Source organism: Cyprinus carpio, chromosome A11 (genome assembly GCF_018340385.1).
Source record: "Cyprinus carpio isolate SPL01 chromosome A11, ASM1834038v1, whole genome shotgun sequence".
NCBI lineage: Eukaryota > Metazoa > Chordata > Actinopteri > Cypriniformes > Cyprinidae > Cyprinus > Cyprinus carpio.
This window is the reverse complement of record NC_056582.1, coordinates 21,302,881-21,320,077: the sequence shown is the minus strand read 5'-3', so window position 1 is coordinate 21,320,077 and position 17,197 is coordinate 21,302,881. Positions and strand designations below refer to the sequence as shown.

The window sequence follows — 17,197 nt, the reverse complement described above, 5'->3', positions numbered from 1 at the left end:
TGAAATAAAGGGAAAATGCATTTCAGTAAGCCCCATTCACATTTTCTAAAGAAAATGTAAAATTATTGTTTTGATTATGTAATTTTGTGGTTTAATTATGTTTGGGTTATCTTAAGTGAAATATTTAGAAATAGCATTAAATTCACGGTTGAACTGCAACGCTGCCATTTTTTACATCACCTCTAGGTGTCAACAGAGGACCATTGTCTCAATGTGAGCTAAGAAACGGCAGATATGAAAATATGATAGAAATGAAATATGGAATAATTTTGTAATAGACTACAGCTCTCTGTAATTTGATTTGAATAAAAAAATCATAACCGCTCACTCTTAATCAATATTTTGTGTCCTGGTAATTAAATTCTTTCCCCAAAGGCCACAAACACTAACAACGATTGACTTTTTTTGGCAATCATTGTGCCCAGCGAAATAAATGATGGGAAAAAATAATGATTTAGTGGGAAGACAACATTAGATTTATCAAAAAGGCGGGAATTTGCAATCTTTTCTTCTATTCATGGGTTTTACAATAATTTTCATCTTCGAACAGAATAATATTCTGTGCAGTTAGAAACTGTATTGTATCTTTGTTCTGTATTGTAAGCATTTGTTCTACATCGGGATGAAGTGGTAAACTAAAACGAGCGTGAAGTTTTTGTAAGAGCCTTCTGTTAACTCGTGATGTGTGTTTGCGTAACTACTTGTTTTCTTGTCCACCCGCTGTCACACACGCTCACCGTCAACATCCCTCTGCGCCAGGACAAGAGTGTAAAGCACTGTGATGAGACACTCACACCACCGAGGGACGTACAGTGCTGGTTGGTAATGTTGAGTCATGCACAGGCTAATCAAGTCATTTGATGTGAACTTCACAGGTCACATTGAAATTAATATTCATTTATTAAGAAACAAAGTTAAAGCTGCTTGAAGTGACAACAGATGCTAAACAGATTGTATTCGTTGTTATTCACACCTTATAATTTTTTTTTCTCAAGATCATTATGAACATTATATGTAGTTAATGCTTTACTATAATGTTCACATATATTTATCAGTCCACATGATTGGTTCACTTCTTTTTATTTATTTATTTATTATATATATATATATATATATATATATATATATATATATATATATATATATATATATATATATTTTATAGTCCAGAGCATTTTAAAGACAGAGCTCTCACAGAGCAAGAGCAGGGGCACGTTCAAGCTCACACCGGTGCGCAACATTTTGCTACGTTTTCCGGGTTGAACGACACGTTTCCCGGGAAACGGTGTGCAACGGTGTGCAACGGGTTTGAGATGCGTTTTCTCTTGTTTGGTGGGAGTGTGTCAGAAATGTCGGCCCAATCAGCGGCAGCATGTATATAAACCACGCGGTATTAAAGAGACACCTCGTACAATGGGTCCTAGTAAAGTAGTTTACAAATGTGTCCGCTGCAGCTCGGTATATGCAACAATTGAAGACATTAGAAGACTGTTTGCCGTAAAGAGTTTTTATAGTAAAATATAGCATATCACCATGATGATGTAGTTGTTTATATTTTTTAACTTCATTGCAAGGCAAGTTTATTTATATACCAAATTTCATACACAGTGGTAATGAAGTGCTTTACAAAAAATGAGAATGATAATTAATACAAGGTATTTAAAAATTAAGAACTAGAAAATAAAATAATTTAAATTAGAATTGATTAGCTACCAGGAGATAAAATAGATGTGTTTTCAGTCAGAATTTGGTAAGATGTTCTCTTTCATTCTGGACGGCAAGGGCAGTGACTGTAACATCGAGGGTACTTTGCAGTATTTAAACAAGTATTTATATCAATATCATCAGGCTCCGAAAATTCTTCAAAAAGAACACAGAGAATGGCCTTCTCAGCTGCCATAGTTGCAACGCTTGCGTCATCACAACAGGGTGTTCAACACGCCACCGTTTCCGTTTTAAAAAACGTTTTGCAACGTTTTGTCGGGGCTGAACGCAGCCCTGGGGTGTCACAGAGCAAGAGCTGGAGGGTAAGTCTGTGACAGTCAGCCAATCAGAAATCACCGGAGGCATCAAAGCCAATTAGAGCAGGGGTTATGTTTTGAATGTTGGATTGCATATGTTTGCTTCAACTTCATGCAAACTTCTTAGATGTGACCTTCACAGGATTCATAATGAGAACAGCATTTATAACCAAATTCACCTTTAAACCTTTTAATAGTTTTAAAAATTCAAGAAAAATTGAATAAAAGGATTAAATATATATAAAAAATATATAAATGATATCTCCTAAAACTAGAGAGAGAAAAAAGTCATATAAAATACATATAATTATAAAATGTGTATGTATGTAGTCATAACTAGTCACAACGTTTTTTTTTTTTTTTAACCCTTGTGGTAATTCTATATTTATAAGTGTACAGACACATATATGAACACGTTGTGTGTGCGCATTGTATTGTGTATGCATATAATATAAAGAATTATTTAAGCATTGTGTGTGTGTGTAGCCTATACATAAATACATATATATTTGCTACACACACACACACACACACACACACACACACACACACACACACACACACACACACACACACACAGACAAACAGGCCATATATATAGTTGTCATAACTTAACCTTGTTTTAACCCCTTAAACTCAATCTTTACAGGTGAAGAAGTGACAATGCAGTGCAATGCAACATAGGCTACATGCATGACAACGCCTCATGTGGTCGACGCGTCGCTGTCACTATTTTGCGCTGGCCCTTTAAATCTGACGCTCATTTATGCGTTCGGGGGCGGAGTTTGCGTACGTGTGTCCAATCAGAGAGTGGAATGCTAATACTGGAGTGGATGCAGGACGTGGGACGCTGATGCTGATGCTGGGGGACCCGCACAGTGATGGAGCGGCGACGACGTTGAAAAGGTAAGGAAACGTGCTCTAACGACACACTGGCATCCATTCACCCCAGTTAGGTAGGATTTATATTAAAGGTTGGATTCATCGATTTGAGCTAATTATATTATTTTTGAATTATGGAAAATGAGCTTAAATGCGCCGTAGTAGGCTATCAACGAGATGAAGCGTCGCTCGATGCTGTTTCAAAAGCATTTGCTTCAGGATCAATGCATACTCAGTTCTGGCTTGATATTCGTTCATATTAGTGTTAGTTTGTCTTCATAAACGGTTGATATTTTCTGCATGGATGTTTCTGTATGCGGTCTAATTATCTAAATCAGAATAACTCGATGTTAATGTAAGAAATGCCATTTATTAGATTTTATAGAACTGAATAAACCTATATTTTATGGTAATTTAGGTGCATTTTCAAATGTATATTGCGACTGGTGGTTTTCTCATTGATTTCTTCTCATTTAGGGAAAAACATGGGCATTTATGACCTGTCAGCCTCTAGGAGTGATTTTGGGGGATGATTGACATTGGTGAAAGCCAATCAGCAGACAGATGCTATCCGCACAGCCAGTGGCTGAAGGATGAGGGTGGGATTTCACATGAGGCTTCTGTCTGGTCTTCAAAAGATCAAATCATTTATTGGTGTTTGAACAGTGTTTCTGGCAACCCTTGATTATAACGGACAGTATATTGATATACTGTTATATTACAGTATATATATTTATATACTGTTATAATACAGTAAATTGTATATAATACAGTAAATCGTTTCAAAGCAGCTTTACAGAAAATTAAGTTTCTACATTATATTTAGTAGTAGCTTGTCAGTGGTAACTATGTCAAATTGATGTACATATGGCAGAAATGTACGGTAAAATTCAGTTAATGACGTTAACAAACAGACGATGAACACTATTAACAGCAAACACCAGAAGATATAAAAATCTTGGAATTCAGGTGAAGGCCTTTCCCCTGTTTGTCCAGTATGGTGTGCTATATATGGTCTCTCTCCAGATGGAAAGATGAAAAATGAAGGCCGGACGTGTCCTTTCTCTGGCATGGAAGTGTAGAGATGACCAGGCCATCTGCAGACCGGCTCATTTAAAGACAGCATAAATTACCATTTCTCACTCTCTATCTCCCTCACACACCCGTGAATGCCCACACATCCACATCCACACATTTCATACTGAAAACAGGTGCGCTCTCCTCCATCATCTCAGTAACTGTTGCCATAGCAACCCTCTCCACAGCATCAGCGTCATCCCTGTGAGCAGCAAGTGGTCCCCACCTCAGAGAAAAACTGCGGGGCACTTTTCATTTTGACTCATCTTTCTGATGAATAGATGAATAGGCGTTATCTTGAACCCACCTCAGGCAGAAATTTAAAGGAAGTTGCGTTTTCGCTGAAATGAAAAGGCATGCAATGTCTCATTATGTTTCGCAACATCTCTCAGGAACTTAATACGTCTTTGCATTTTGATTAGCTCTAGGCTGTTGTGAATGAAAGTGAAGAATTGTTCCAGACAATAGTTGGCAGGACACAAGCCTCTTTGTTGCAGCCATTTTGAAGTGTTTGACTGCATTTTGAAGTGTGCGACTCTTCTTCTCTTCTCTAGGATGCAGTAAACACCCTTGTCAATCCGTGAAGGGGTTTTCTTACGGACTCTCAGTGTAACAGAACCTTTGGAGATGTATGGCAGCGCGCGTGCCGTCAGCCACATGGAGGGCAGCCCTGCTCGCTCCCCGCGGCTGCCCCGCTCTCCTCGGTTGGGTCACCGTCGAGCCAACAGTGGCAGTTCAAGTGGCAAGACCTTATCCATGGAGAACATCCAGTCCCTCAATGCTGCCTACGCAACATCTGGCCCAATGTACCTAAGTGACTATGAAGCCATCGGATCCACTGCTACTTACCCTAAAGGCACCATGACGCTCGGTCGGGCCACGAGTCGAGCGATGTACGGCGGTCGGGTCACGGCCATGGGCAGCACCCCTAATATCGCAACTGTGGGACTCCCACACGCTGACCTGCTGTCTTATGGCGACCTGGGCTCACTGTCTATGCTCCACCACCAGGGGACGCCGTCGGCCCTTCTGCGACAGGCGGTCAGGGGCGGTGGAGGTGAACTTTTGGAGCTCCAGGCGCAGCTACGGGACATGCAGAGGGAAAATGAGCTACTTCGGAGGGAGCTGGACCTGAAGGACAGCAAGCTGGGTTCTTCCACCAACAGCATCAAGAGCTTCTGGAGCCCCGAGCTGAAGAAAGAACGCGTGATGAGGAAAGAGGAGGCAGCGCGCACTTCAATCCTTAAAGAACAGATGCGGGTGACCCACGAGGAGAATCAGGTTAGGATGATTACTTTACCTTGCATGCAGAATGACAAGGATCTATGCTTGAGTAAAAATAAAGGTTCTTCACAGGTAATTTGTAGAACTTCTTTCAATTAAGACGCTTGGCTACATGAGATGCTGTATGTTTCTTTGGAGAATAAGTTCCATTCACTGAGGGAAAGCCCTCCTGGACTTTGTTTGTAGCACCAATACATTGATAACCTTCTAAGGAACTATAAAAATGAAGAATGTTCTCTAATTATGTCAGGTTTTTCTGTAAAGCCCCTTTTGGAACCTTTATTTTTATAACGAGTGAATTTTGATGTACAAATAATAGATTATGGCATTTATAGATAATTTATTGTCTACTTAGGGCTTTTGCAAGTAGAGTTTGATGTACACTACTGTTCAAAAGTTTGGAGTCAGTAAGATTTTTTTTTTTTTTAAGAAAACATTTATATTCAGGGAAGACACATAAAATTTATTTTTATTACATTAAATATTATTTTTTTTATCCTTTTTTATTTTTATTTTTTATAAAAGACTGATGTTAGGTCAATTCTGTTCTTTGAATCCTGAGAAAAAGGTATCACTGTTCCCCTAAAAAATATTAAGCAGCACAATTGTTTTCAACATTGATATTAAAAATAAATATTTCTTTAGCACCAAATCAGCATATTAGAATGTTTTCAGAAAATTTGGCTTTTCTATCACAGAATTAAATTACATTTAAAATATAATAAAATAGAAAACATTTATTTTAAATTGTATTATTTCACAATTTTCCTGTTTTTACTGTATTTTTGACCAATTAAATGTAGCCTTTGTGAGTATAAGAAACTTTTTTAAAAAGTCAATTTCAATAACAAAAAAAAAAAAAAAAAAAAAAAAACGGACCACAAATTTTTGAACAGTAGCGTATGTTATTACATTTAAAAAATTTTAACCCAAAAATAAAACTGTCATTGTTTACACACCCTCATGTTGATCAAATCTGTATGATTTTTCTGTTGTCTGTGGAACATAAAAGCTGATGACACAAAATGTTTGAAAATATGTTTTCTCAAAATTTACGAGCAGAGTGAACATTGTACAAAATTACTCCTTTTGTTCACGGCACACAGGAATTAATACAGCTTTGAAACGACATGATAGTGAGCAAATGAGAGAATTTTATTTTTGGGTAAACTTTCCCTTTAAGACTAGTTTATTAGCAGGCTACCAGTAAAAGTTGCCTACTTGAGGGATACGCCTAGTTTATGAATTCTTGTGTTGCCAAGGTTACTCTTCCTGTCTCCAGTTTTGGTGTCATCTGTGTGCTGTTTTCTATTCTTCTCCTCTGTTGTGTGTCTCATTCGACTATGTAATCACGCTCTCACTCTTTTTTTTCCACCTACTCTCATGCTCTTCAAGTCTCTTCACAGCTGATTTCTTCTTTGGGTTATCTATCTTTTTTGTTGCGCTTCTGGAAAGAGGCTCTTATAATCATTAATATTTCATCATTTAATTGGACGTGGCACTCTGTCAATGGACACGCCAAAGCCACAGATACTGAAACACATTTTAGACAGTTCTGACTGAAAATATAACTTGTTCAAAGCCATCATAAAATACTATTTGCATACGTGTGACTGCACATGACATGAATTCTATATTTAACCTGCTATAGAGTGCAACAGTGCCTGCCCACTTTTTCAGCAGCCTTGTTCTGTAGGTATTTTTTTCCGTTCATTTTTCCCATAGGGATTTTAAAACAAGAGTTAGAAGCATGAACCAAGCCAACCAGCTACAAGGTTAATTAAAACAATACAAATTTTGATCTGAAGCCAAAAAGTATTTGAAAATGGAACAAAAAGACAAAGAATTTGTAATTACCGGCCTATAATAAGAGAAAGAATTGCGAATAGCATAACTGAATTACAAATGATGTAGATATATAAAACAATTAATTTAAAGATTAATTGTTTGTTTAATAAATTGTAAGTTTAAAGTTTGGTAGGGAAAAATATGTTACACCAGTGCAATTGCAGTGTCAATAGAGGGAAAAAAAGACTTGGGAAGATTTAAAAGAGCGGTAAAAAAAAAATGGTGATGCTAGTTAGATTGTACTGTGGGTGTAAATTGTTTCTTGTGTTTAAATATGAAACTGAAATAAAAATAAAGATATTATTACTACTACAACTACTACTTATATTTTTAAAACTAGTATTTGGTTAGGAGATATTGTTTTTATTGTCTTCTTCACATAGCCTCTCTTCTTTATATTAACAGCGAGGACTGCAATGGAAATAAACCAGTGGCTTTATTGTGTTTTTTAAAGTGTATGGGATACTAATATTTTTGTAAAGTTTCTAAACTTGTCAAATAAATTTCAGTTTCATTCAGTGTTTAGTTTGATAATATACAGTACACAGTGCAGCATGACCACTACCTACAAAAACGTGATGGTTCAAGATCACTCCCATACATTCAACAGCTAAGGACTGGAGACATTTGTTTTCTCACAGTCTCACCTCCTCCTGTCTATCTGCGTTTCTGAGAGTAGGGCAGTGGCCTAGTTAAATCACACTCCGTCAGCACGCTGCACGAGGCCTGGAGATGAAGAAATGTCAAGGACAAATGCTTGTCTGAGAGTCTTTGTTTTCCTCCATCTGATTCCTTGTCTTCTCTGCCAGCGTTTCACTCTACCACTGTCTCTCTTTCTCTTTCTCTCTGTCATCCAGCTCTCTTTTTGGCTCCTTTCCTGCCACACATCCTTAGTCTTTGCTTCCTCCTTTCTCTTACTCATCCTATGTCCTTTCCATCCATCTTGTTGTCCGTTACTCTATCAACCCATTCTCTAAGGCACCATATGGCATTTTCTCACATATTTTGGATAACATATGGATCCTGTATATCGTAAATACCATAGCAAGAGCCTCGCAAAGCATTCAGGCCTTTTAACAGTTCTCTCATTTGACTGAATTGTATTTAGTGACACTTTATCACTAAGTGCTGATGGCAAATCCACAGCTGTTTCGCCTTTGTGTTATTCACTAAACCACCCTCAGTTGAGTTTAATCAGGTGCCATGCATATTTAAATTAAATGATTGCCCTTTATTTCAACACAAACATGTCTTCTTTCTATGCAAATTAGGCTTATTGTGTTGTATTCACAAAAGTAAATTTGCCTACTGCAATTAACGGTTTGTTTTAATTAAAATTCTAGTCATCTTGGCAGCAGTTATTGATCAAATGATGGTGAAGAGACCCATTTCCTGTGTAACCAAATGAACTTCTGCATCTTCAAGAGCCGGCTCACGTGTCTAGATTGTGGAAATTTCGTTGTGCACTATTTTGACCATGTTTGCGCAGTTAGATTTGCATAATTCCTTTAGAGATTTGGATGCGAAAACAGCGCAGATAATGCATGCAAATAAAAAACAAAACAAACAAAAATGAATAGCTGAAATATGCCATTTGCTTAAATATTCAGTTTCTCGGCTGTAGAAATTTATTTGAATAAAAAACAATGTTCCTAGTGAGGACAGAAGACTACAGAAGTTCAAAAAGTCTTCGCAATGAAGTAAAACAGATGCATAAATTAGCAGCCGTGGGGTAAAATTAAAGAAAGAAGGAATGATGCAAAATACAGTACAGGGAGTATTGCAAAAGATTCTGTCTTAGGTGGCTAGCAACTGAAGTTTGTGAGGAAGTTCATTATCAGCAGGTCAGTTTCTATACACACAAAGCTAAATTAACATTGAAGTGGCTTAATAATAAAAGCCCTGAGCTAATACATTATTCAAAAACTGCAGTAAACAAGTGCCATCCAAGTAACCTCAATCACCTGGAGCAAATACGGCCTGGAAGAACAGGATAAAATCACACTCATTGCTCAGGAAATGTAGTTCTCAGGTACTCTTAAACACACAGAGGTTCCTCATTTGGCATTGATGGTTCCATGAAGAACCTTTAACATCCATGGAACTTTTTCATCACACAAAAGCTTTTTGTTAGTACAAGTAGTTCTTTAGATTATTAAAATGCCCTTCACATCAAGGAAAACCTTGTTCTTTTTGTTCTTTGGGGAACCAAAAATGGTTCTTCTATGGCATCACTGTGAAAAGCCCTTTTGGAACCTCACATTTTTAAGATTGATTGACATTTCTTAAAAACAGACACTTATGAGACATAATGAGATGAGTCTAGACTGGTGTCATTTTAAATCTGAACACAGCGTAACACATTGTTGAGATTTTTTTCTGAAACTCCAGACATTGTTAAGATTACTAGTGTTTGTTTCTCGAAAGAAAAATGTGAGAAGCAGGTGGTTCTGATTATTTCATGGCTCTGTATTAAAAGAGAAAATGACCTTGCATTTAGTTTGCATAAATCTAAAATGATTGCAAGCTCACTACTGAGGAGCAGATGTTTGGTGTAGATTGCAATCATTGTTACAATGCAGGAGATACTGGAACAGAGACACTGAAATACACAAATGAGATTGGATATGCAAGTTAGACAGGCTTATGCTCAGCCAATCTGTAAAAGTATGCATGTCTCATTTCTCCTTTGCGTGATACTGTCCCTTCTTATGAGTCCTCAAGGTTAAATCAGGATGGTGTCATCACAGCTTCCAGCAAACACCTGTGCGTGTCTGTGTGTGTGTGTGTGTGTGTGTGTGTGTGTGTGTTCGTGCAGCACCCTGAAAACAGGAAAGGACATTAGCAGAGCTGTAGGTACATATCCAGTGCTATCTTGACACAGTTAGTGCCTTGTGATGGAAAGTAACAAGATTAGACATGCACAGGGTTTCTTATGAAGCCCTTGGAGTTTAGATTACATGATCACACATTGTATGCTTGTTATTAAGTATTTGTTTATCTGTGCATTTGAATATAAATGCTGCAGTTCATTGCTAAATTATTTTTGTATTTTAAATGCACTGCAAGTCACTTTGGATAAAAAGCATCTGCGAAGTGCATAATGTAAATGTAAAATGACTCATGGTGACATTTTTTCAAAGAGGCTTTTATGAACAAAATAGGCAAACAAAAATTATCCAAGAGATATGCACAGTATCCAGAATGAGATATGACAATGGCTTGCATCAGGTTAACAGTAAACATACACTCTTAAAAATAAAGGAGCTTCACGATGCCATAGAAGAACCTTTTTGTCTAAATTTTTCCATAAAGAACCTTTAACATCTGAAGAACGTTTCTGTATCACAAAAGTTTCTTTGTGGCGAAAGAAGGTTTTTCAGATTATAAAAAGGTAAGAAAGAGATGGTTCTTTAAAGAACCTTTGACTGAATAGTTCTTTGTGGAACCAAAAATGGTTCTTCTATGGCATCGCTTGAAGAAAATGCCTTTTCTGCCCCTTGAAGTGCATATTGTAAAATATTTTGGCCTTTGAAGGTTTGAACAAAATATGTTTTCAATTTAAAAATATTTTTCCTTAACCAACAGTTTTTCATCATATATTTAGCATAAATTTAAAATGTGTTTTTGAGAATACTTTTTTCTTTTGCTGCTAGAAGTACACATTGTAATATAGTTCAGCATTTGAACTTTTAAACAGAATATATTTTCATAATATAATTAGTGTAATTTTAAAATGTTTTTGAAGATCCTTTTTTTTCGTTTGCTACTAGAAGTACTCGTTGTAATATATTCTGTTATTTGAAATATATTAACAAAATATATTATCAATTTGAAAAATATACTTCCTTAACCAACATTGTCTTTCCCATCATTTATTTAGCATAAATTTTAAATATACAGTATTTTACAAAATGCCCTTTCTGCCCCCTGAAGCACATATTTTAATATATTTCAGCATTTAAAGGTTTAAGCAAAGTATATTTTCTATTTCCCTATCCAGCTCGGGTTTTTTTCCCATCATATATTTAGCATAAATGTAAAAAAAAAAATTGCATAATGCTCTTTTTTTTTTTTCTTTTTTTTTACCATACAATATTTTCAACTTTTTTGAAATCCAGCACCCTTTTTCTGGAAAGCAAGACAGCAGCAGTGAGCAACAGTCAATGAATTGGCAAGAGCAAAGATTTTAAAAAGATGATGCAATGGGAAGAAAAAAAACATAAAATCTTTTATTTGAATCCGCACAAATCAGTGCAAAGCAATCAAGAATTTTCTCAGTTTATTTGCTGACCTTCAGTCTTATAGTGTGCACTAGCTGCAGTCTATCCATGTCCTCCAGCACGTCTGGATCTCAAGGACACTTGTGCATGCACTGAAGATACTGACTTCACAAAGGAGACGTGGCGTGCTGGGTTTAAAGCAGCGGTGACCAGACACAATTAGTATAAGGCGCACGTCATCACATGCTGTTAGCGCTGCTCTGTTTTCACACCCCTCCTTCTGGCCACATGTTCCTGCTGTGAGTCTGGAGGAGGGCAGTCGATAGGTGGGCCGTGGTGATACTGATCAGAGAAGGATCTTTCATCACTTGAGATGCTCAGAATGCCATATGACCTGCTGTTTTTAGTAGGGATGCACCGCTACCACTTTTTTTCAGAACGAGTCCGATACCGATACTTTCATTTTTGGTACTCGTTGATACCGATGAGATGCTCAGAATGCCATATGACCTGCTGTTCAAAAGATACAAAGTAGAAGAAGAAAAATAAGTGAAGAAGAGAAGAAGAAGAAGAAGAAGAAGAAGAATACTCAGATATTTAGCAAACAGTTATTTCCACACTTAATTATACCTGTTAAAATGTATTGTATAAGCTTTTGTTACTTTCACTGTTCATTTTAATGGTGCATTAGAGCTGCTCCATTGCGGAAGCTCAATAATACTGTAATCACAAAACATTTTCCTAAAATAATGCAGGGAACCACTCGTTATACATTATATGAGTACTGCGTACAATTTTGGTGATTTAATTTGTGTTACGCTCACTGTACGCTCTCTCTCTCCCTCTCTCGCTCTCCTCACCGTCAAATAACTTTAGTAACTTGTGCACTGTTTTGCTTGCTTGCTTTTTACATATCCGACCGAACTACAAAGTTTCCAGTGATGTCTGTGTGATATTCACTCAACAAGATCACGCATCTGTGCAGCTGTGTGCTCAATCCACTCAGCGCACCCTGCTTATCAGCTCGCGCACATCCGCTGTGTGGGTATCGGCTTTTGGTATCGGGGCATTTTTGACGAGTACGAGTTCAAGTACAGAAGCGCAGTATCGGGCCCGATACTGATACCGATATCGGTATCGGTGCATCCCTAGTTTTTAGAATGTATACTAAGCCAAGTATGCAGATTTTATGAATGAAATACTTACATGACTTACTACAATTGCCAAAATGTGCAATCAGAGCACAATATATGGGCTGCGTCCCACAATGCAATGGACTCAAGCTGACTTTTCCATTTCTAGACTGATAGAGTCATTATTTACAGTAGACAGAATTGGATAAAAAACAACAACAAAAAAAAATTCAAAGCTGAAACAGTAAGTAGACGCAGGCAGCTGAATTAAACGTGCATTACAGTGAGGTCTTGTGACAACAAGCTGATTGGAACGTTTTTTTTTTTTTGCATAAAGCCAGCTGTTTACATATTTACAAGAAAGATTATGCAGTAACTTGTAAGGCATCCTGATGAAACAGCTTGAACCAGCCAGAAATTGGTTATACAGCCTTTTCAGATTGGTCTGTTGGCTGGTTTAAAAAGGGTTTGGGGCATTTTTAGATGAATTTGGCTTGGGCTGGCATCGGAAAAGCAATCTACTCTTACTATTTTCCCATATACAATATAGCAGAAATACTGAGAGTAGTATTCTAGTGTACTGTTCTGATTTCAGCCTTGAAAAGTAAGAGCTAAAACCAGCTTAATCCAGCTAACACCAGCAAACCATCTTAGACTGGTTTATTTTATTTTATTTATTTTTTCTCAGCAGGCTATCATTCCATTTAAAACATAACTTTTGATTCAGTGCAATCAAAGTTGTGTAGAGTACATACTGTATACACTAGTGTTCGAAAGTGTGGGGTCTGTAAGATGTTTTTTTTTTTTTTAATGCTGCATTTATTTGACCAAAAATACAGTAAAAAATACTATTGTGAAATATTTTTTCAGTTTAGAATAATTGTGTTTTTTTTTTTTTCTTGTTATGGAAAAGCTGAATTTTCAGCATCATTACTGCAGTCTTCAGTGTCACATGATCCTTCAGAAATCATTCTAATATGTTGATATGCTGCTCAAGATACATACATTTATTTTTGTGAAATAAATTCAGGATTCAGGATTCTTTGATTAACATAAAGGTAAAAAAACAGCATTTGTTTGAATTGAAACATGTATAACATTATACATGTCTTGTCACTTTTGAATAATTTAATGCATCTTTCCTAAATGAAAGAAAATGCGATCACATTAGGCATCACATGACTTTTGATGCTTATTCCTCTTTAGGATTAAATTAATAAAATGCATCTGAAAAGGGATGTATTGTGACCTTCTTTAAGTCTGGTAAATCCTGTTGGCCAGTGGGTTGAAAAAAGTGGTATTGATGTGAATAGATTATGCATCCTCTTGATCTTAGTCTAGTTCTTCTAAAACGGTCCTCTCCTCTTAGATTGATGGTTTCCGTGCTGTTAATAGCTGGGCTTTGATGAATGATGATCAGGGTACTTCCACTGGGTGCGTTGTGCTAATGGCTCTTTTGTAGCTCAAGACTCAGAGGTGAGGTGAACGGATGAGTGAGAATGTCCTCAGGCGCTGTGGGCTAGTTTAGCTCAAGTGTGGTTGTTTGTTGTCTTTTTCACTTTCCCTCCCTCACTCTCTTTCTCTGTCACCTCCTCCGTTTCTCTGACTCCTTTTTTCTGCTCTCTCAGTTTCTCAGCCCCTCGGGTGCCTGAAAGCAAGCTAATGCAAAAAGGATTAGTGGGGGCTGACTTGTTTTTGATTTGTACAGTAACAAGATTTGATAGTCTGTGTAAAAACATGATGGTATCGAGGAGAATAATGATCCACGCAGCGTGTTTCAGCATGACCGAGAAAGCTAATGGAAAGACCAGATTTAGATCATGAATTAAATGCTTAAAATTAATAAACCGTGTTGACTTTTCAGTCACCACCTTTCTGTTGGGACAAACATCACCAGACAAAATGTATTGAATTGTTTTACCATCGCTGAACCACCAAAGTGTAGTATCATTAGGATGCTATTATTGGTTTTATTTATATTTGAAATGTTTTTGTTTTCTGTATTCTCTGTGTCCATCTTAATTGTACATTTTAGTAATTTTCTAGTCTTTTTGTGATTTTATTATATATTTTATTTCAGTTTTAGTTTTTTCTATTTTCTGTTTTAATTTTAGTTAGATTTAATCATTTGTTGTAATTTTTATTATTATTTTTTTTTTTCAATGTCTATATTTTTTCATTTCAGTTTTAGTTTACTTTATTACACCAGTCAAAGTCAAATTAAATAAAAATGAGAAATGTAATTAGCTGAAATATTAGAAATTTACATTTTTAAATATGTCATTTAAGCTTATTTTATGTCAAGTAATGAACTGTTTTTATGGTTTTAGTTTGAGTTTACTATAATAACACAGAGCGTATTTTCAGGCTTGCCTGATGCTATCTTGTGCAATGTAGTCCATTTTGTAGTAATTAGAATCTAATCTGACATTCTGTTCTATTATAAATCATCTAGGGCATAATGCAATACAACCAGAATATTAGCATTTCAATGAATATGCTCATTTCATCCGTGCAGAGGTGTAAAGTATAATTCATTAGTGTCCTTGAGTATCTTTTTGGATACCCTGTAGTTTTACTGAGTATCAAAGATATTAGCAACTTTTACTCTCTACTTCACTACATTTAAAAATAAGCATCTCTTTACTCCACTACATTTGTAATGAGTTTTGCAATTACACATAACATTTTGCATGGCTCCTAGCTTTTTCTGCAGCAGTTTATCTCTGCTATATCGCCACCTACAGGGCACTGAAAGTACTATATCTTGTGCATTTTGTCCTCCTCACCCAAACTTGTCAACAAGGCTACTTTACTTCAATGCGAGTTCTAGCAAGTAGTTGTGAATCTCTGGTGTTTTATATCTAATTTTTTTCCCAAAAGAGCAGACACGGCCATTTGTAAATTTTACGGCTCTACAGCAGCTAAACATGCAACAGTTTTCGAAACTCAACCATCCAGTCGACACATTTAAGCTAAATCTGACCGAAGTTGCAAAGACGTCACATTATTTGATATTGTGGAAACATTTGACATTTGATGTCTGATTTTTCACATTTGTTTCCCTGCAGAAACTGATGTCAGTGAGAAGTGCTTTTATCCGTTTTGATTTTCATATACTCATATTTTAACCTTCACCAGTCATTACAGTTTTATTTTTCAAATAAATGAATTCTTTTATTCAGCAAGGACACATTCAATTGATCAAAAGCGAAAGTAAAGACATTTATAATGTTTTTAATTCAAATAAACACTGTTTGTTTGAACTTTCTATTCATCAAAGAATCCTGAAAATAAATTTATCATGGTTTCCACAAAAATATGAAGTAACACATCTGTTTTCAACATTAATGATAAGCAATATTTCTCAAGCAGCAAATCATAATATTAGAATGATTTCTGAAGGATCATGTGACACTGAAGACTGGAGTAATGATGCTGAAAATTCAGCTGCGCATCACAGGAATAAATGACATTTTAAAATATATTAAAATAGAAAGTAGTTATTTTAAACTGTAATACTATTTCACAGTATTATTGTTTTTATTGTATTTTTATCAAATAAGTGCAGCCTTGGAGAGCAGACAAGATTTTTTAAAAAACCCCAAACCTTTGAACTGTGGTGTTAAGCTGAAATTAAAACTTAATTAAAATCACTTAATTAAGTTTTAACTTAAAATATTAAATATGCAAGATTCCCAGGATTTTTAACATACACTAACATCTAATATAATTGTCAAAAATAATTAAAAAATTTAAGCACCCTTGGATGTTGTTTTATATTTATGCAGGAAAACATGAGATTTATCTTCTAAACTGCATGTACAGTAAATTAGTCTCTTCAAGTGTGATTGAGCATCTTAAAGCAGGATACAAACATATACAAGTGAATCTGTCTACATTTGCAAAAGAATAAACAGAGGTAAGACAAAACTCTTTAAAACTGTTGGTCAAAATTGTTTCATTAACCTTTTTCAAAACCAGCAATAAATCAATGATATCATGAATTTTTCTTTGCTGCAAATTATGCTAAAAGATGCCTCTATTTAAAGTCATGTCTTCTTCTATAAGGCGACATATTTGCATTTTCTTCCCTTTTCTGTGAGGGATCAGTCTTCTTGTACTGTTTTTGGCATGACTAATCCAAACACCGTGAATCATGGGTAGCAAGCCTCTGTTCTCTGTTGTCACGGTCTCAATTGCATTCTTTCCGTTCAAACTAATTGGTTAAAACGAAATCCAAGGCACAGACACTGATTCTTTAATCAGTGATTTTTTGCATGCATTCATTGCGATTACCAGTCTGGAGCGGCAGAGGAAACTAAATAGGGATGGATGGATGGGTGAAAAGCACATTTTCTAGGGGAAATAGTGGCCGGAGGGAATTAGAAGACAGATTAGCTAAACAACAGTCTGTGATAGATGAGTGAAGAATTGATAGAGAGAAGAATTGCCATTTTCTAGCTGCTGTTTTGTGAATAACAAGACTATAAATAAATAAATGTGTGTGTGTGTGTGTGTGTGTGTGTGTGTGGGTGATTGTGGGGAAGAAAATTAACTACAGTTGCTCAGCACAGATTGTGGTTATTGATCTTCAGCATGTACTGCTGAGCCCTGGTGTGTGTGTGTGTGTGTGTGTGTGTGTGTGTGTGTGTGTGTGTGTGTGTGTGTGTGTGTGTGTGTGAGCATTTGTTGTGTCCTACCATGCAACAGTGATAATCACTGAGGT

At 36.2% G+C, this 17,197-nt stretch overlaps 1 protein-coding gene across 1 annotated transcript in view; it reads left to right on the top strand.

Moving 5' to 3' along the window:
* Positions 1–2,818: 2,818 nt before the first annotated feature.
* The window catches only part of LOC109057900 (ERC protein 2-like), a 44,984-nt gene continuing 30,605 nt past the window's right edge, over positions 2,819–17,197 (top strand). Inside the window, 2 exon segments of the mRNA XM_042766756.1 lie at positions 2,819–2,927; positions 4,535–5,261. Coding sequence (XP_042622690.1) covers positions 4,608–5,261 — 654 coding nt within the window. The 5' untranslated portion in view covers positions 2,819–2,927; positions 4,535–4,607.